Source organism: Stomoxys calcitrans, chromosome 4 (genome assembly GCF_963082655.1).
Source record: "Stomoxys calcitrans chromosome 4, idStoCalc2.1, whole genome shotgun sequence".
Classification (NCBI taxonomy): Eukaryota; Metazoa; Arthropoda; class Insecta; order Diptera; family Muscidae; genus Stomoxys; species Stomoxys calcitrans.
Genome location: NC_081555.1, coordinates 122,824,480 through 122,845,467, shown reverse-complemented (window position 1 = coordinate 122,845,467; position 20,988 = coordinate 122,824,480). Strand labels below are relative to the sequence as shown.

General features: G+C 38.9%; 2 protein-coding genes across 3 annotated transcripts in view; one reads left to right on the top strand and one right to left on the bottom strand.

The window, feature by feature from the left end:
* LOC106095973 (serine protease gd) overlaps window positions 1–20,988 on the bottom strand; it is a 277,246-nt gene that overhangs the window by 52,548 nt on the left and 203,710 nt on the right. For both annotated transcript variants that reach the window (XM_013263459.2, XM_059368101.1), the window contains exon 3: window positions 14,582–14,613. The gene's annotated coding sequence lies outside the window, so the exon portion shown is untranslated. The remainder of the gene's footprint in view (window positions 1–14,581; window positions 14,614–20,988) is intronic.
* LOC106095975 (protein TsetseEP-like) lies at window positions 1,929–2,586 on the top strand. The gene has a single exon (XM_013263460.2). It carries the CDS (start codon window positions 1,966–1,968, stop codon window positions 2,584–2,586), a length of 621 nt encoding a protein of 206 aa, XP_013118914.2. The 5' UTR covers window positions 1,929–1,965.

Genomic DNA, 20,988 nt, shown 5'->3' with positions numbered 1-20,988 from the left:
GGAGATGGATGGTAAGATTGAAGCAAATTTTGTGTGCTCTCTGATAGTAACCTAAAAACAAAATTTCGATATCCAAATTTCAGATGGGTTACCTAGGGGGACCGCCCCACCCTAAAACCTACCAAATGTATATATAGACCAATCACGACAACATGGGGCTCAAATTAAACGTATTTATGATTAGAAAATGCAACTGATATTCAATTGTCAGACCTAGTGTTCGGGGGACCACCCCAACTCCCAAAACATCCCTAAATCGGGCATATTTACCTACCTTGGCAATATGGGACTCAAATGAAAGGTAATTGCGAGTAGAATACGAATGTGATATCCAAATGTGAGATCACGTTTCTGGGGGTTCACCCCCCAAAAAGGACTTATTTACTTGCCATGGCAATATGGGGCTTTAATAAAAGTCATTTGAGTGTAGAATACGAATCAGATATTCAAATGTGGGACCAAGTGTTTGGGAGGCCGCACTTCCTCAAAAACATGCCCCCGGTCGTAAGACCATTTTAATATGGGGCTCAAATTAAAGTTCTTGAGGAGTTAAGCACGAATCTAATATCAACATTGGGGAAACGTTTTTAGGGTAGTAAGAGGTATTTTTGGACTAGGACACGAATTTTGATATATATTTTCTGGGCCGAGTCACTGAGTGGCCGCCCCATCCCCAACCCGGTCATGTTTGCCGACCATGGAACTATGGAGTTAAAATAAAAGGTATTTGTAAATAGCCCACGAATCTGATATCAACATTCGGGACCAACTGTCTAGGGGACGTCCCAACACCATAAAAACCTCCAAGTAGGACTTATTAGCTCGCCAAGACAATTTGGGTCACTAGCGCTCGATATTGATAGTTTTGAGGGTCCATACCCCAAACCGGACATATTTGCTGAGAATTGCAATAAGGAGTCTAAATGAAAGGTATTTGAGTTAGAAAACTAATTTGATATCCAATTTCTAGGCCAATGGTAATATGGGGTTCAAATAAATGATGTATCGATATATGAGAGTAAAGATGCTGATATATATTCAGGGCTAAATGTTTGGGGGACAACCCCTTTCCCCAAAACACCCCTAAATCGGGCATTTTTACCGACCACGTCGATGTGGGGCTCAAATGAAAGGTATTGGGGAGTAGAGCACGAAATTTATACCCATTTTCGGGATCAATTTTCTGGGGGTCTACCCCTTACCCAAAATATCCCACAAACAACAATTTTTTACAGACCATCGCAATATGGGTAATTGCGGATAAAGGTAGTTGGGACAATGTGGGACTAAAAGCTCTTCAATTGGCAAAAATAAACATTCAAAGGATAATTTTGTTCCATATAAAGTAAAAGAAGGCGCAGCGGAGCTGGCCCCGTTCAGCTAGTGGTATATAAAAATTTTCATATATTTTGTTGGAAAATATCTTAATGCCTTTTTCTTAACTTTTAAAATTCTATACATTCTATTCCAATTTTAAAGTTTGGCTAGGGCAAATATATGACCCATTTTACCTTCTTAGAAAACTAAATAGGCCATTGTTTATCATTTCTTTATGTCAACTTGTTCATGGTACTGGTATTGAAACAAGCAAATACGCTCGATTTGAGAGTATCAGAGCGCGCTTTAAAATGATTATGGTTTATTGGCATACGTATCAAAAACAATATTTCACAAATGCTGAGAATAACATCTAATAGCAGTGTTTTTAAGGTTTTATACACAGTTTTGGTTTATTTGCTTTGGCTGCTTGGCCTAGAAGAAATGAGAATTTTTGTTAATTTCTATTTATCTTTGACATACACATCTTTTTTCGCTACCCTTGCCAATAGTCAGTGTTTTATGGAGGCCAAGACGTTCATTATGATTTGTATAAATACTGAGTTTTGGCCCAAATGGAGTATCAAAAATCATTGGGTTCTGGTGGTAATACTACTTCCAGTATTCAGTGGGGAAAAACAATCCAAAATGAGGTTGTTAAAATTATTACTTTTAATTGCCTTTGTGGCAATGGCCGCAAGTCAAGGAGACGAGGAAAATCCCGAGGAAACTCCAGAGGAAACTCCAGAGGAAACACCAGAGGAAACTCCCGAGGAAACCCCAGAAGAAACTCCAGAGGAAACGCCGGAGGAAACGCCGGAGGAAACACCGGAGGAAACGCCGGAGGAGGAAACCCCTGAAGAAGAAACCCCTGAGGAAGAAACTCCTGAGGAAGAAACCCCTGAGGAAGAAACCCCTGAGGAAGAAACTCCTGAGGAGGAAACCCCTGAGGAAGAAACTCCTGAGGAGGAAACCCCCGAGGAAGAAACACCTGAGGAAGAAGAGGAGACTCCCGAAGAGGAGGTTCCCGAAGAGGAAACCGGTGTCACTACTGCTCCTGGCGGTTCAACAGAACCTGGAGCTGGTGCAGAGGGAACAACTAAAGCTACTGTAAAGAAACCAACTAAAAAGCCCACAAAGAAGAAGAAGAAGAAGACCAAATTCCAAAAGCAAAAGGAAAAGAGAAAGAGGAGAAGGAACAGGAGGAAGAGGAGGAAGAACAGGAACAAGAACAAGAGAAACAAGAATAAGAATAAGAACAGGGGCTAAATGGAAACCTGATTCACCTTAGGAGCCTAAAACTCCCCTTTAAGGTACAATTACCAGAAAAAAAAAAATTATACAAAAACTTTTATCTTGCAATTTTCTAAAAACTTTGTAACATCAATTTGTTGCATTTAACGTTAAATATGTAAATTAAAAAAAAAAATATATATATAAATAAAAATTCTTTCTTTTACAATAGTAAGCAAAATATCCTAGATTTTCATATTTTGAAGTGCAAAGAAATGTAGAAGAAAAATACACCTAGTGCTTCAAAATGGAAATCCTTTAGAATTGCGGCCATAACTTGAACTAGTGAACAATTTTTTGTTACATAAGAGGGAGAGAAATGAAAGAGACAAAATATTAGCCAGGATTGCTTTTAGCAACTTCTTCGAAAGGTTTATTTCTATAGGGACATTCAGTAGGCCTGACTTACTGGTTCTCGTCGTCTGTTAACCAAAAAGCTGCTCACACGGTAGTCCCTAAGCAATAAGCGTTTTCAAAGGCATTAAGTTCGGTCGAACTTTGTATACCCACCACCTCGGGTATATATGTAAACCCCATTTCGTCACAATCCTGTGAAAATTCGATAACTTAAGCACCCAAATTCGGCACGGGCAATGAGTGGTCTAATATATATGTCACTATTCAATTTTGTAGAACAAAATATTGGTCTTTATGGCAGATATATCCAATTATAAACCGATCTGAAACACATTAAGGTCGGATACCGTTAAAATTTTAGCGAAATCGGGTAATAAATAAAGCTTTTATGTGCTTCAGTCTCCTTATCGGCAGATCGGTCAATATGACAACTATATTTAAATATAGTCCGATCAGAACCATATTTAGGTCGGATGTTGGGAGGTCTTAACCTACTCTCTGTTCAAAATTTCAGCGAAATCGGGTAATAAATAAAGCTTTTATGGACTTTAGACCCTTTATCGGGAGATCGGTCTATATGGCAGCTATATCTAAATATAGTTCCATCTGAATCGTATTTACGTCAGATGTCGGGAGGCTTAAAATAACCCACTGTTGCAAATTTCATCGAAATCGGGTAACTAATAAAGCTTTTATGGTCTTCAGACCCTTTATCGGGAGATCGGTCTATATGGCAGCTATACCTCAATATAGTCCGATCTGAACCATATTTGGGTCAGATGTCGGGATGCTTAAAATAACCCACAGTTGCAAATTTCAGCGAAATCGTGTAATAAATAAAGCTTTTATGGTCTTCAGACCCTTTATCGGGAGGTCGGTCTATATGGTAGCTATATCTAAATATGGACCGATCTGAACCATATTTGGGTCAGTTGTCATGAAGCCTTAAACTACTCACTGTTTCAAATTTCAGCAAAATCGGATGAAAAATAAATTTTTTATGGGCATTAGACCCTATATCCAAATAAAGTCCGATTTGGCCCGTTCAAGAACTTGACAGCGTGCATCAAAAAGATGTATCTGTGCCAAATTTCAGCACAATATCTCAATTTTTGAAGGCTCTAGAGTAATTACAACAGACGGACAGACACAGGGACGTCGTTAAATGGTCTTAGGATTTTACGATGATCCGAAATATATATACTTTGTAGAGTCGGAAACTGATATTTCGATGTGTTGCAAACGGAATGACTAAACGAATATACCACCTATCCTACGGTAGTGGGTATAAAAACACCAGATTTATGGGAATGGCGGACTCATTCAAGCGAAAACAGATAACGCCCCGGTAGGCGGGTTGGTAGCGTGCTCGGATAACCAGTGCAGGTGTCGTGGGTTCGATTCCCACCTAAGTCTTGGTGTGGTGCTACTGTGGTCTCACAAAAGACTAAACAAGTAAAAGCGAGTTAAGTTCGGCCGCGTCGAATCTTAGAAACCCACCACCATGGATTCTGCAAAAATTTATACAAAATCAATTTAGTTAAAGGGCATAATTATATTCTGCATACCAAACTTCTGGCAAATCAGCAAAAATTAAAAATTTCAAGGAACCGAACAAGGATGATCGAGAGACCGCTATATATGGGACTTATATTGGGTTATACACTGATTTGGACCGTACAAAGTAGAGTTGTTGAAAATCACCACATGAAAAATGTCTGCCAAATCGGACGAAAGTTGCGGCTTGTAAGGACTCAAGAAGCTATTTCAGATTATAGACCGATTTGAACCGTACTAGGCAGAGTTCTTGGAAGTCATAACAAAAATCTACATGCTTAATTTCTGCCAAATCGGACTAAGCTTGAGGTTTGTAAGGGCTGTTTTATGCTGCTTCTGTTCATTTCATTTATCATGTGCTATACAGTTAACAAACTGCGAAAATCAATGAAAGTTTGTAAATAAAAGCAGCAAAAGTCTGTTTAAATGGGATAACAGATTTATTTTTGACAAATTTGCAAAATTTTTCTATTGTGTTCAGATGCTAAAATATTGAAACTAGCCACATTTCCAAAAACTGCTGGCAAAATATCTATTAAAATCATTTTAATGCATTTACACCAAAAACAAGGCTTTGGATTTTCAAGAAAGTACTTTTATGTATAGAAAATATCTTAACTATTGTTTTTATGTTGAAAATCTTTTAAATGTATCTTTCAAGGGTTAAAAATTTTGAATTTACAATTGGCAGATATTTTTTGCTAACATCAGCAAATTTATTTTTCTGGGTGTGCTGTCTGTACCGAATTGATGTTGCTACGTTGAGTTTTTCTGTCGACAATTGACAGCTGTCTTTAAATACAACGATGTTTAGGGCGGCTATTCACCTACAGGTGGCGTCATAGAAAATCCGTTAAAATTTAAAACTATTTTAGCTTATAGCTATGTTTGGGAACTCAAAAATTTTTGAAAATTTGCATAAATTTTGATTGGAAGTCGTTCGCTTACTTTACTTGCCAGCTGTAAAGAGTGCGAGTGAGAGCAAATTTTGATAGTTAAAAAAAAGAGAACCTGTAAATTTCAAGTGTTATATCTCCAAAACTAGATAAGGGATATACTTAATAAATGTAGAATTATCGAAAAAACAAATAGGAGCGTCCTAAGTTAGGCCGGGCCAAAACATGGGAATCCACCACCCAATTCATGGTGGTGGGTTTATACAAAATAAATTTAGTTGAAGGGCATAATTTTATTCTCATATCAAACTTCTGTCAAACAAACAAAAATTAAAACTTCTAGGAAACGAACAAGGATAATCGAGAGAACGGCTTTTTTTTTGGAGATATACCAGGTTACAGACCGATTTGGATTGTACTTGGCATAGTAGCAGAAAGTCGTAACAGAACACATTGTGCAAAATTTTAGCTAAATCGAACAAAAGTTGCGGCTTCCGGAAGCTCAAGAAGTCAAATCGGGTGATCGGTTTAAATGGGAGCTATATCAGGTTAAAGACCGATTCGGACCGTACTTGGTAGAGTTGTTGGAAGTGCTAACAGAATACTACATGCAAATTTTCAGCCAAATCGGACAAAAATTGCGGCTGGTAAGGGCTCGAAAAGCGAAATCGGGAGATCGGTTGTGTGGGACCTATATCATGTTATAGGCCGATTTGGACCGTACTTTGCACACCTATTGGAAGTCATAACAGAACACTATATGCAAAATTTCAACCAAATCAGACAAAAACTACGGATTGTAAAGGCTCAAGAATTCAAATCGGGAGGTCGGTTCATATGGGGGCAGGGACGTAGCCAGGGGGCTCGAAGCCAGGCCCAAAATTTTTTTTTGTCTAAAAAAAATTTAATTGAATTTATTTTATTTTAGTAACATATTGGGTTGCCCAAAAAGTAATTGCGGATTTTTCATATAGTCGGCGTTGACAAATTTTTTCACAGCTTGTGACTCTGTAATTGCCTTCTTTCTTCTGTCAGTTATCAGCTGTTACTTTTAGCTTGCTTTAGAAAAAAAGTGTTAAAAAAGTATATTTGATTAAAGTTCATTTTAAGTTTTATTAAAAATGCATTTACTTTCTTTTAAAAAATCCGCAATTACTTTTTGGGCAACCCAATAGTTTAAAATGATAATAGTTTATAATTATAACATTCTACAAAGGCAACATTTTGCTTCGGCCAGGGCCGCCTTAATTTTTTTTTTATGGAGAAAATTGAATCAAAATTCTTAGTAAAAACAAAAATTTAATGAAATTTTTGCTAAAAAATTTTAACAACATTTTGAAAAAAAAAAAAAAAATAATCAGCGAATATATTTCGCTGACAAACCTTCAGCACGTGTCGGACCCCACACGAAACTATTTTCTAAAGACAAAATTTCTTTAAAATTTCTCTATAGACAACATATTAATTTACATTTTTCTAAAGACAAAATTAAAAAAAAAAAAATCTATAAAATTTTTTTTTTAGAATAAATAACCATGAAATTTTTAAGAACTTAATCGCAGCAAAAAGCTCTATAAAGACAACCTAATCTAGAGACTATATTTTAAAGCCAAAATTTCAATTAATTTTTTTGTGCCCGCTCAAATTTTATCATTAGACTAATTTCAAAATTTTTTAAAGACCAAATTTTAACCCATTACTCCTGATCCGATTTTAGTGAAATTTTATATTTTTTTGTGATTTTTCGAACATCTTCCGGCTCGAGATCATATTCAATGCCTTCTATTCAAAGAATAGCATAGCAAAGAACTTATAAAAATTTGAGCAATTGTGTGTTAATATTCAAAACACTTTGACTGGTTAGTGGATCGCGATATCTGTTACGCCATGTAACTTCATCAGCACCTTTGTCAAATTGATTAAGGTGCTCTACATACCCGATGACTATTGAGTACGGTGTGGAGCACGCTTTTGTATTGAAACAGGGCTCAATAAGTCCTCTAACTCTCCTTAACAAGAGAGAAGAAAGCCTTACTTTCCACCATTCCGATACAAACTAATCCTCAATGCTAAGAACAACCAGCACATGAACATTGCCAAACTCAAAAGCGTGATCTACACCGTACTTCCTTAAGTGTTATGTATAAAAAACTTTAATGAAAATCTACGAGTCAAATTGCATTTTTAACAAAATTCCAAGCTCCCTAAACATGGCGATTAAGTTCGCATTTCACAGTGAAGTGCCCATGTTTTCCACGATAAGTTTTTGAAAAAAAAAACAACAGAAATCACTGATAACATAACACTTTTATAAAAATTTTATCCAAAAAAAAAAAGCTGCTTGGACCGGGCCCGCTCAGCTGCGCCTTTTTTTACTTCATATGGAACAAAATTTTCCTTGGAATATTTATTTTCGACAATTAAAGAGATTTTAGGTAAATACCACCCTACGAAAATAGTATATCGCTTGACAAACAGTTTAACAATATAACTGCCTTTATCTGAATCCCATATGATCTTTATTGGTGTACGAATTTAAATTTGGATGCAAGGTGTACTTCATTCTTAAAATACTTTATTTCAGCCCGATTTTCTCACGATGTCTGATTTAGGGGTGTTTTCGGAGGTGAGGTGGTCCCCAGACACTTGGCCCTGAAAAATATCAGCATCGTGCTGTTCTCTCAAATACTATTTATTTAAACCCCATATTGACATTGGTTTTGAGGGAAGTTTACAGGATTAGGCATCCCCCAAACACATGGTCCCAAAATTAGTTATCAAATTCGTTTTCTAATCTCAACTCATTTGAGCCACATATTGGCATGTTCGACAAATTTTTACCCTTTGGGGGATGTTTTGGGGAAGAGGTGATGCATTAAATACATGGTCCTAAATTTGGATATCAAATTCGTATTCTACTCCTAAATACCTTTATTTGAGCCCCATATTGCGATTGTCAGTAAAAAATTGCTGTTTGTGGGGTATTTTGGGAAAGAGGTAGACTCCCAGAATATTGGTCCCGAAAGTGGGTATCAAGTCTTGCTCTACCGCCCAATACCTTTCATTTAATCTCCACGTTGACATGGTCGGTAAATATTCCCGATTTATAGGTGTTTTAAGGAGTGGGGTGGTCCCCCAATCGCTAAGCCCTGAAATTATATCAGCAACGTGCTCTATTCTCATATATTTGAACCCCATATTGCAATTGGCCTCAAAATTGGATATCAAATTCAAATCTCAAATACCATTCACTTAAGCCCCTTATTGAAAAGGCCAGCAAATATGTCCGGGTTGGAATATGGGCCCTCAAAACTATGAATAGAGCAACGTGCTCTATTCTCATATATTTGAACCCCATATTGCAATTGGCCTCAAAATTGGATATTAAATTCGTTTTCAAATCTCAAATACCATTCCCTTAAACCGGCTTGGAGTATGGCCCCTAAAAACTATGAACATCGAGCTCCACTGTCTTGAAGACCCAAATTGTCTTGATGAGCATATACGTCCTACTTGTTGTTGTGGTGGTGAGACGTCCTCTAGACAGTTGGTCCCGTATGTTGATGTCAGATTCATGGTCTACTCGAAATACCCTTTGTTTGAGCTCCATTTTTCCATAGTCAGCCAACATGACCGGTTTGGTGGTGTTTTGGGGGATGAGGCGGCCATTCAGTGACTTGACTTGAAAATATATATCAGATTCGTTTTATACTCTAAAATACCTTTTATTTGAGCCTCGTATTGCAATGGTCAGCAAATACTTCCTGTTTGGGTAGTGTTATGGGGGTCGGGTGGCCCCATAGAAACTTTTTCCGAACATTGATATCAGATTCGTGCTTTACTTCCAAAGACCTGTTTGAGTAGTATTATGGGGGTCGGGTGGCCCCATAGAAACTTTTCCCGAACATTGATATCAGATTCGTGCTTTACTTCCAAAGACCTTTCATTTGAGCCCCATATTGCTATGCTCGTAAATTAGTCATCTTTGGGGGATGTTCTCGAGGATGGGCGGCCCCTCAAGCACTTGGTCCTACATCAGGATATCAGATTAGTATTCTTCACTCAAATATCTTTCATTTAAGCCCAATTTTGCCATGATCAGTGAAAAATTCGTGTTTGGCGGGTGTTTTGGGGAAGGGGTGAACCCCCACAAACTTTGTCCCAAATTTGGATATCAGATTCGTATTTTACTCGCAAAATACCTTTCATTTGAGTCTCATATTGCAATGGTCGGTAAATATATCCGATCAAGTGTGTTTTGGGGGTTGGGGTGGTCCCCCAAACACTTGGTCCGACAATTGGATATTATATACGTTTTCTCATCTTAAATACCTTTTATTTGAGTCCCATATTGTCGTGATTGGGGTATATATATATTTGGTAGGTTTTGGGGTGGGGCGCCCCCCCTAGGTACCCCACCCGAAATTTGGATACTAAATTTTTGTTTGTACGTTTCTATAAGAGAGCACACGAAATTTCGCTTAAATCGCACCACCCATCCCCAAGATCTGGCGTTTCAGAAAATTAGGGTAAGGGGAAGGGTCCGATCCCCCTTCAGATATTAAAAAATGTAGGACCCTATTTTCACCACGGGGTCATTATGCACAATCAGTGAAAATTTCAAGAAAATGGGTTCAGACGTTTCTGAGCCTAAAGGAACACACAAACAAACACAAATTGATTTTTATACCCTCCGCCATAGGATGGGGGGTATACTAATTTCGTCATTCTGTTTGTAACTACTCGAAATATTCGTCTGAGACCCCATAAAGTATATATATTCTTGATCGTCGTGACATTTTATGTCGATCTAGCCGTGTCCGTCCGTCTGTCCGTCCGTCTATCTGTCGAAAGCACGCTAACTTCCGAAGGAGTAAAGCTAGCCGCTTGAAATTTTGCACAAATACTTCTTATTAGTGTAGGTCGGTTGGTATTGCAAATGGGTTAGATCAAAGGTTAAACTATAGATTTCATATATATTTAAGGTCAATAAAGCCTATGGTTCCTTAGGAATCGTTACGAGAAATTTATATACAAAGCTGGTACAACTGATTCTGTAATATGGTTGAATAATATGGTCCCCTTTTTATCAAATCCACCGAAAATCAATTGAGTTTGTGCAAAGACAGTTCGTGCTACGTAGCTGGACATTTAATACTTTACAACATTTTAAGAAAATATTAAATCCGATCAAATTGCCCACGCTGAAAAGTCGGCGCACAATGTTGAACCTCAATTTCATATTAAATGTATTGTACTAAATGGTAACCTGAAGTCTGAGTTTCTATTGGACCACATTAAGTTAAACGTACCGCTGAGACCAACACGAAATTTTGAACTTCTTCATGTTGAATGCTATCGTACAAATTTTGCGAACAATGACTCATTTAGATTGAGCGAGAGAGAGAGAGAGCGAGATCTGTGTGAAATCAAATATTCTTTAAAGAGTAAAATTATTCGCTTGCTGAATCCGTAGTTATTAAGTGTAATTGTATATATTGAATATAGTCTTCATCGTAAGAATTATAATATCTATAGACTAATAATAATAATAACAATAATAAAAGAACAAAACAAAAATATAGAACTTTTAAGTCAGGTGGGCCCTGCTTTCGTCAGCATAAGCTTTCGTACCATATGCCTTTTGGTAGTCAGGTATCTCTTCTGCTGCTTGGAGTGTAGATTCTTTTAAGGCAGGAATATTTTGCTCCCCAGGAATATTTCTCTCTACAATAACATTTTGGTTGAAGGATCTTAATTTACCTTCACTCAAGGCCAATATCGTAAAGACGAACGGGAGTATCAGTTTCGCTAATCCCATTGTGGATGCTTTTACTTTTCACTGCCAACAAGAAGTGCTTCCAAGTGAAACGCAATGAGGTTTGATACTTTCCACACTTCCCAACTTCATATTTATAGAGATGTTTTTATGGATCATTCAGTAGCAAAAATATTTGCGGCCTATAAAAAGGTTGGAGAAAAAACAAACAACACGCAATCCATCTTGAATTGAAATTTCAAAAATCTTCCGCTCTATCAAGCCAAACAGACATAGTAAACAAGCCAATAATTTATATTTAGTTTATATTAAAAACTAACAGGAGTATCAGTTTCGGTAATCTCATTGTGGGTGCTTTTATTTTCACTGCCAACAAGAAGTGCGTCCTTATGGAACCTAATGAGTTTTGATAATTTTCAAGTGCATAATTATAAAAAAAAAATTAATTGATTAGACAATAGAAACCTAGCCTAAACCCATATAAAAAGTTGAAGAAAAAACAAACAACATGCAATCCATATTGAATTGAAATTTGAAGACATTTCATTTCTTTTCAGCCAAACAGACAAGGTAAATAATTATATATCAATAATTTATATTAAACGAAACAAGCCAATAATTTGTATTTAACGAAAACAAGTTCATGAAGGTAGTGAATTTGAGATTGTGACATATGTTGAAATTCCATGCAGAATAAGATATATGAACTATCAGCCGAAGATATCACAAAACATATCGGAAAACTCTTTTTTATACCCTCCATCATAGGATGGGGGTATACTAATTTCGTCAATCTGTTTGTAACTCCTCGTCTAAGACCCCATAAAGAATATATATTCTTGATCGTCATGACATTTTAAGTCGAACTAGCCATGTCCGTCCGTCCGCTTGTCTGTCGAAAGCACGCTAACTTTCAAAGGAGTAAAGCTAGCCGCTTGAAATTTTGCACAAATACTTCTTATTGGAGTGGGTCGGTTGGGATTGTTAATGGGCTATATCGGTCCACGTTTTGACATAGCTGCCATATAAACCGATCTGGAATCTAGGCTTTTTGAGCCGCTAGAGGGCACAATTATTATCCGATTTGGCTGAAATTTTGCATGAGGTGTTTTGTTATGACTTCCAACAACGGTGCTGAGTATAGTTGAAATCGGTTCATAACTTGATAAAGCTGTCATATAAACCTAACTGGGATCTTGATTTCTTTAGCGTCTAGAGAGCGCAATTCCTATCCGATTTGGCTGAAATATTGCAGTTTTGCAGTTTTGTACAACGCGTTTTGTTACGACTTCCAACAACTGTATTAAAAACGGTTCAAATCGGTTCATAACCTGATATAGCTGCCATATAAACCGATCTGGGGTCTTGACTTCTTAAGCCACAAGAGGGCGCAATTATTATCCGGTTTAACTGAAATTTTGCGTGAGATTTTTTGTTGTGTCACTCAACAACTGTGCTAAGAATAATTCAAATCGGTCCATAATCTGATATAGCTGCCATATAAATCGATCTGGGATCTTGACTTCTTGAGCCTCTAAAAGGCGCAAGTATTATCCGATTTGGCTGAAATTTAATACAACAGCTTCTCCTATGACCTTTAACATACGTGTCGAATATGGCATGAATCGGTTTATATCCTAATACAGCTCCCCTAAAAACCAATCTTCCTATTTTACTTCTTCAGCTCCTTAAGTTAGCAATTCTTACTATGAAAAGTAATTGCGGATTTTTCATATAGTCGGCGTTGACAAATTTTTTCACAACTTGTGACTCTGTAATTGCATTCTTTCTTCTGTCAGTTATCAGCTGTTACTTTTAGCTTGCTTTAGAAAAAAAGTGTAAAAAAAGTATATTTGATTACAGTTCATTCCAAGTTTTATTAAAAATGCATTTACTTTCTTTTAAAAAATCCGCAATTACTTTTTGGGCAACCCATTTGGCTGAAATTTTACACAATGACTTCTAAAGGGTGATTTTTTTGAGGTTAGGATTTTCATGCATTAGTATTTGACAGATCACGTGGGATTTCAGACATGGTGTCAAAGAGAAAGATGCTCAGTATGCTTTGACATTTCATCATGAATAGACTTACTAACGAGCAACGCTTGCAAATCATTGAATTTTATTACCAAAATCAGTGTTCGGTTCGAAATGTGTTCATTCACCGTAACGTTGCGTCCAACAGCATCTTTGAAAAAATACGGTCCAATGATTCCACCAGCGTACAAACCACACCAAACAGTGCATTTTTCGGGATGCATGGGCAGTTCTTGAACGGCTTCTGGTTGCTCTTCACTCCAAATGCGGCAATTTTGCTTATTTACGTAGCCATTCAACCAGAAATGAGCCTCATCGCTGAACAAAATTTGTCAAAATTTGAACACATTTCGAACCGAACACTGATTTTGGTAATAAAATTCAATGATTTGCAAGCGTTGCTCGTTAGTAAGTCTATTCATGATGAAATGTCAAAGCATACTGAGCATCTTTCTCTTTGACACCATGTCTGAAATCCCACGTGATCTGTCAAATACTAATGCATGAAAATCCTAACCTCAAAAAAATCACCCTTTATATAAATTGTCAACCGAAGTTATTACAGTTTGAACATTTTTGCGGATTGTTTAATAATCCATCTGAAGACATCCGGCGAGGTCCGTCAAAATTGGTTCAGAATAAGCTGTAGCTCCCAATTTTTACTTATAGTGCAGGTGAAGGGCATTGTACTGTCGGCACCGTCCGTCTTTTGACTTTCCTTACTAGATTTCTATTGCGCTTGTGAATAAAAAAAGCGCAAACAGACACTTTCGAAATATTTTCCACATTTTTTAGTTTTTTTTTTTTTTTAATTTGAAAACAGCAGAAAATGTTTGCTATTTTAGCAAATAATTACTATTGTCCCATTTCAGCAGAATTTCTGCTGTTAACAAACTCCTCGGAGTGTAGATAGGCTCATAAAGACATATAGGTCCAATAAAAACAGGTCTTCGGTTTCGACTTATTCAGCCTCTAGCAGCCTCAATTTTTCTTTGATTAGACATAAATATGATATGTAAAGTACGTTTATGCCTTGACCACACGAAATACTGTTCAGATAGGTCTAGAAGTAGATATAGCAACCGTTCCCCAGAATTGGGTACTTGAAAATTTATAGGCCTTCATTTTTATCCGATTTATAAATAATTTGGTACGTGGAGTGCACTTATGCTAATGTACCTCCAAGTTAATATATATGTCTTCTTGAGCCCTAAATGCATTCCATCATTATCCGAAGTGAATTCTTCAAACTAATCCAAATGTGAACCGATAAAATATTGATAAATTTATTTGAACAGTCAATGGTTTAGATTCGGCCCCCGTTTTTACGGTAGATTTGACTTACCTGTCAATCGTTTAGTAGCGGATTTCATAGTTCTGAAAAAAAAAATAAAATATAAATGAATTTCATTAAAATTTTCCATACAAACAAGAGTCGTTTACTACAAATCGCTTACGCACAAAATTAAAAAAGCTTAGCGGCCACCAATATTTGTAGAGATATCACAATTTTCACAAAGCTTTTTTAATTACCAACCATAAAAAATTAAAATTAACAACTAAAAGCGTGCTAAGTTCGACCAAGCAAATCTCATATACGCTCCATCATGGATCGCGTTTATCAAATTCTTTAGCCGGTATCTCCTTAAAGGTAAGAAAAGGATAAAGAATAAGAAGTACTATGCAATTGGAGATATATTAGATTATAAACCTCTTCGGGCCTTACTTGTATTCGCTCATCCTGTAGTAGAAGGTATAGAAAGGAGCGTCATTAAATGTTTAGTTTTATACACTCCACCATAGGTTTAGGTATACTAACTTCTTCACTCCGTTTGTAACACATCGACATATTGGTCCAAGACCCCATAAATTATACATAGTCTTGTTCGCCATGAAATTGTAAGTCAATCCAGCCATATCCGTCCGTCTGTCTGTGAAAAGTATGCTAAACATGGACCACTTCGATCCATGTTTTGATATAGCTCCCACATAAACGGATTCCGGATGTTAACGGCTGACTGACTGAGAGCGAAATTCTTATCCGCCTTGGCTGAAATTTTGCACAACAAATTCTGTAATGACCTTTGATATATGTGCTAAGTATGGTCTGAATCGGCCTTAATAAGCTAAAGCTTCCACACAAACTCCCGATTTTACTTCTTGAGCCCCTAAAAGGTGCAGTAATTATCCGATTTGCCTGAAAATTTCCACAATAACTTGTTCCAATATATGTGCTAAATATGGTCTGCATCGATCAAAAACCTGATAAAGCTCCCATAGAGGGCGATATTGTAATCCAATTAGGCTGAAACTTTCACCGTGACTTTTCCTATGACGCCCAATATATGTGCCAAATACGGTCAGAATCGCTGCATAACCTTATATATCTCTAATAGCATCGCAAATTTTATTCATTATCCTTTGTTTGTCTATAAAGAGATACAAGACAAAGAACTTGACATATGCGATTAATGGTGGAGGGTATATTAGCTTCCGCCCGGCCGAAAATTTCGAATGCTTTTACTTGATTTTATGTTAAAATGCTAAGTCTAAGAAGTAAAAGTGTGATAAGTTTGGCCGGGCCGAATCTTACATTCCCTCCATCAGGGATCGAATTTGTCAAGTTCTTTGTCCGGTATCACCTGAGACAAAAAAGTACAATGGATAAGAATTGCTATGCTGTTGGACCTATATCAGTTTTTGGGCCAATTCAGACCACTTTAGGTGTGGGTGTTGGAGAGCAAAGTGGAAGTCATTGTTCAAAATTTCAGCCAAATCGGATTAAAATTGCGCCCTCTAGGAGCTCCAGAAGCACTATAGCGAGATCGGCTTATATGGGAGTTATATCAGGGTATGTTATGTCGGAACCATCTTGTTCCTTCAGCAAATCTCCGGAGACCTACCAGAGGTACGCTCGCAAATTCATCCAGATCGCAGAAGAAACGGCTCCGCAGAAAGGAGAGCTTATGTTCCTGCAGATTCGGACATGAACACAGCAAATGCTCAATAGTCTCATCCTCATCGAGACAACTCCTACAGAAGTCATTGTGCGGTATTCCCATGCGCGCCGCCATGGCACAGTTCCAGGTTATAACCCCTGTTAAGTTACTCATCGTACGCCAGCAACTCCCTCGTTCTCTTCCGGTCGATGACCGACCAGAGCTCCTTTGCAGTCCGGCAACCATCCACCGAGTCCCATCTCGCCACCGAGGCAAGAACGGTGGCAGGCCCGCCTGGGGCAGACGAACCCCTCTTTCCGCCCTCTTGTTTCTGGAATCCCCTCATGTCCAGGAACCCATGTCGGCGTTACATTGTGAACCCGGAGCCTATCCAGGGACTCCAAACAATCCGTCACGCATCTTGATTTCACCATCCTCGACCCTAAGGTCTTGAGCGCCCCCATACTGTCCACAATAATCCTGAGTTTTTGGGGCGGTAAATCTATTACCAGAATTTGTCTTGCGGCTACTGTAATGGCACAGACCTCTGCCTGAAAAACCATACACTTTTCCGGCAGTCTCAGAGACATACCGATATTGTGTGGGTCAGAGTAGACCCCCAATCCAGTCCCTGACTCCTACTTGAAGCCATCGGTGTAGATCGAGGTCTCACTCTCCTCAAGTACAGCATTCGCTCTCCATTCGTCGTTCCCAGGAAAATGCCCTCACCCCTGTCGGCACTGGTGCCAGGTAGTCGGAGATCCTCCTCAGTCTAACCTCCACATCCATGACGCCCAGAATCAAACTGTGGCCGCAAACATCCTCTTTCAGCATGCCGAGCTCCCTCAGGCTAAGCGCGATCTGGCCGGTGTTGTTCTGAATATAGGACTCAATGGACTACATATCTAGCATCGCTTCCAGGCCTGGCTGCGATGCGGATCTCAGTGGCGATGCGGATCTTCCCGACGCAGGCCAGTCTCTGGACCTTTTGCGAACCCGCTCGCACGCGTACTCTTCTCTGCGGCCTATCAACATCCTTGTGCTCCGTAGGTCAGTACTGGTCCAACGAAGGCCCTATACATCCAATAAATCATCTTGAGGGTTACCCCCCACTTCCTACCGAACATCCTCCTGCAAGAGTAGAAAGCGCACAGTGCCTTGAGGACTCTTTTATCGGTGTTCCGAGTTTCCAATCGATCGTCGACAGAAACCTGCATCGGACCTGCAGCACGACATCGTTGGCATAAGCGATAATCCTCGTGCCAGCGCCACCGTTATCCAATAGGATTTTTATTGCCATGAGATTCCATAAAATCGGCGAGAACATCCCTTCTTGGGGTGTTCCTCTGGTCACCCGTCTTCTGACCACACTATCTCCCATGTTCCCATACATGGAACAAACAAGTCATAAAGCATGTCATTGGTCCACTGGAAGATTATGGGGTGATTCGCAGTGCGGTGCAGTGCGGCGACTATCGATTATCAAAGAAGGCCTCCTGATTATCAAAGAAGGCCGCCAAAGTGTACACCTTCCGTCGGAGAGACGTCTCGACCTCCTGTACCACATCGTGAAGGGCCGTTTTCACTGACCTGCCTTTGACGAATGATTGTTGTGCCTCACTGAAGTTCTCCATCGTCAGCCTCCCTCTCACCTTCAGGTCAATCAGTCTCTCCATTGTTTTCAGCAAAAACGATTCTTCCCGCCTTGGGGATAAAAACCACCTTGACCTCCCTCCATGCCCTTGGTATGGTCTACATTGGACATGGGCAAAACGATGGAAATCAAAAGAAAACACTAATTGCGCCCTCTAGGGGACAAAAAGTGAAGACCCAAAACAGTTTATATGGCTTAATCAAAACATGGACCGATATGGCCTATTTACAATCCCAAGTGACTTACACTTATACGTAGGAACATTTATGCAAAGCTTAAAGCGCCTGGCTTTATTGCTTCGAAAGTTAGACGGATAGACGGACGGACATGCATTCATCGACTTAAGAGTGTAAAAATCAAGATTATGTATACTAAACGGAAAAACAAAATAAGTAAACCCATTCTATGGTGGAGGGTTTGAAAAAAAAAAGAATTTTTCAAAAAATAATAATTGGAATGTCATCTTTACGTATACATATGTGTCTCTATGAAAAACTGCAAACCCAATAGAAAGTAACGGCATACTCCACTCGACTGACCCAACTGCTTGATGAAAACTATCCCTTTCCCGATGATATAACAGCACTGTGGCAATCCATTGTCAACTCATGGAATATGCCTCGAAATCCGTACTTGGGCACCGGAAGCCTCCCCCAAGAAACCCTTGGTACAACCAAGAGTCTCGAGATGCTACTGAAGCTAAGAAAGCGGCATGCAAAGCAACCCTGCAATCAGTAGCAACGCCAAATGAAGGAGAGATATGGGGAGAAAAAGAAAGAGGAGAAACGTCTATTCCGAAGAAAGAAAGAGGATACGGAAAGACGTGATAATGAGCGAATTCAGATGTACAGGAGTCAGAATGGAGTCCGGAAATTCTTACCAAAGAATCAAACATCAAACCGGTACAGGTACATTCTCGTGCAAAGTCAAAGTCGTGGTGCAAAGTCAAAGCTGAGGATATGGAAGGAACATTTTACCCAGCTGTTAGTGTCCGACGTTGGTGGCCAAGAGGATACCGCAGAACAAATCACTGATGATGGTATAGAATGTTTACCTCCTAGTCAGAATGAGGTCCAAGTAGCTGTGACCCTACAGAAGAACAACAAGGCAGCAGGAGCCAACGGGTTGCTCGCTAAATTATTTGAGACCGGAGGCGACACGCTGATAAGGCGTATGCATCGGCTTGTCTGCGCGATCTGTCAAGAAGAGCGAATACCCGATGATTAGACTGCAGCATACAATATCCAACACACAAGAAAGGAGACAAGACGGAATGTGTCAACTACAGAGGAAGAAGTCTCCTACATAACGCATACAAGATACTCTTGAGCGTACTGTGTGAAAAATTGAAATCTAAAGCCAATGAGATAACTGGGCCCTATCAATGCGGCTTTTGACCTGGTAAATTTACCATAGACCAGATATTCACACTGCGCCAAATCCTGGCAAAGGACCCGAGAAGGACAAATCAACACCATCTCTTTGTTGACTACAAAGGAGTATTCCTTTACGTTCAAAGGTGTTTCAAGCCATGTCTGAGTTTGGTATCCCTGCAAAATTAATAAGACTCTACAGGATGACACTTGCTGATACGCGTTCCTCAGTAAGAATAGGAAAGAATCTCTCGGAACCATTTAAAAGCAAACAAGGTTTCAGACAAAAAGACATCATATAGTGTAATCTCTTTAATATCCTGCTGGAGAAGATTATACGAGATGCAGATGTGAATAGATATGGGACACTACTCACAAGACAACAAATGCTATTCGCCTATGCCAATGACATCGATATCATAGGGCGGTCACCGGAAGTAGTAACTGCAGCCTTTGAAAGTATGGTGAAAGAATCGATGAAAATGGGTCTGGCAGTAAATGAAGATAAGACAAAATGGATGGTACCAACTCCCAAAACGCCCTGTACAACCGATCAAGTAAAGAAAATGGAGAAAGCTGGGAACCACAACTTTGAGATAGTCAGCAATGTTATCTACCTAGGCACTGCCGTAACCGAAACGATTAGCACCAGTTTTGAAATAAGGCAAAGAATAATACTGGCAAACAGATGCTACTTTAGATTAAGTACGAAGTTTAGAAACAAGGCCATCTATCGGTAGACAAAGATCACACTATACAAGACACTGATACTACTCGTATTGTTGTATAGTTTCGAGGCATGGGTACTTGTGAAAGCAGACGAGGCAGTGCTTGGAGTGTTTGAGAGAAAGATTCAACTTATCACAATAAAACAATTGCGTTGGCTAGGTCATGTTGTCAGAATGAATGAATAAGCTTCAGGGAAGAAGATTTTTGAAGGCGATTACGATGGTACACGCAAACCAGGCGGGCCCAGAATCCTATAGAAAGATCAAGTGGTGAGAGACACCTCGAAACTATATGTCAGAGACTATAGAAGGAGCGCAGAAGATCGAGGTGCTTGGAACCAGATTCTACATTCGTCAAATGAGCCAAATGTTCTGTCATAGCCAATTAAAATAAGGATATTTGGCTCGAATCCTTAAAATTCCCTACAGGAAATGGGGCAGGTCCCAAACCTGCCACGGGATAGGTCCTGTGGTGATAGAGACCGGTCCCAGTTCTCATCACCTTACATCGAAAAAACCTATCACTTTTATAAGGGTTTGTCGCTCGAGGTGACGAATTGCCACCATTCTATCACCGCAGGTTAGGTCCTGGGACAGTTCGAAAAGGATGAGTATACTTTGGAAGTATTTTTTAGGAATTAACATTAGTTAGGAAATGTATTTAATGAATAAGCAATTTTTAACAATAATTAAACGACTTTTTGAAAAAAATTTAAATTCAGAAGTTATGACAATTGAAACTTTTCATTCGCTGTATGATATGTACTGTGACTGGTAACCAGTTTATGGCCGTTATATTTGGGGCAATTAACTACACATCTCCCGCAGGGTTGGAACAAAAATTGTTTCGCTGGATTTAAACACATAAAAGCCTAAATTAACCATGGTTCGCAAAATTTGTACGGTAGTATTCAACATGAAAAAGTTAGAAAATTTTGTGTTAGCCTCAAGGGTATGTTTAAATACGAGGGCTGCTATACAAGTTTTTGACATAGGCAACACTAAATGTTGCCAGTTGCAATCTGACATGACCATTGGAAAGTTCGACATTTTGACGG

Excerpts from the sequence above, each read along its gene's own strand:
- LOC106095975 (XM_013263460.2), top strand. The coding sequence starts at position 1,966 with ATGAGGTTGTTAAAATTATTACTTTTAATTGCCTTTGTGGCAATGGCC.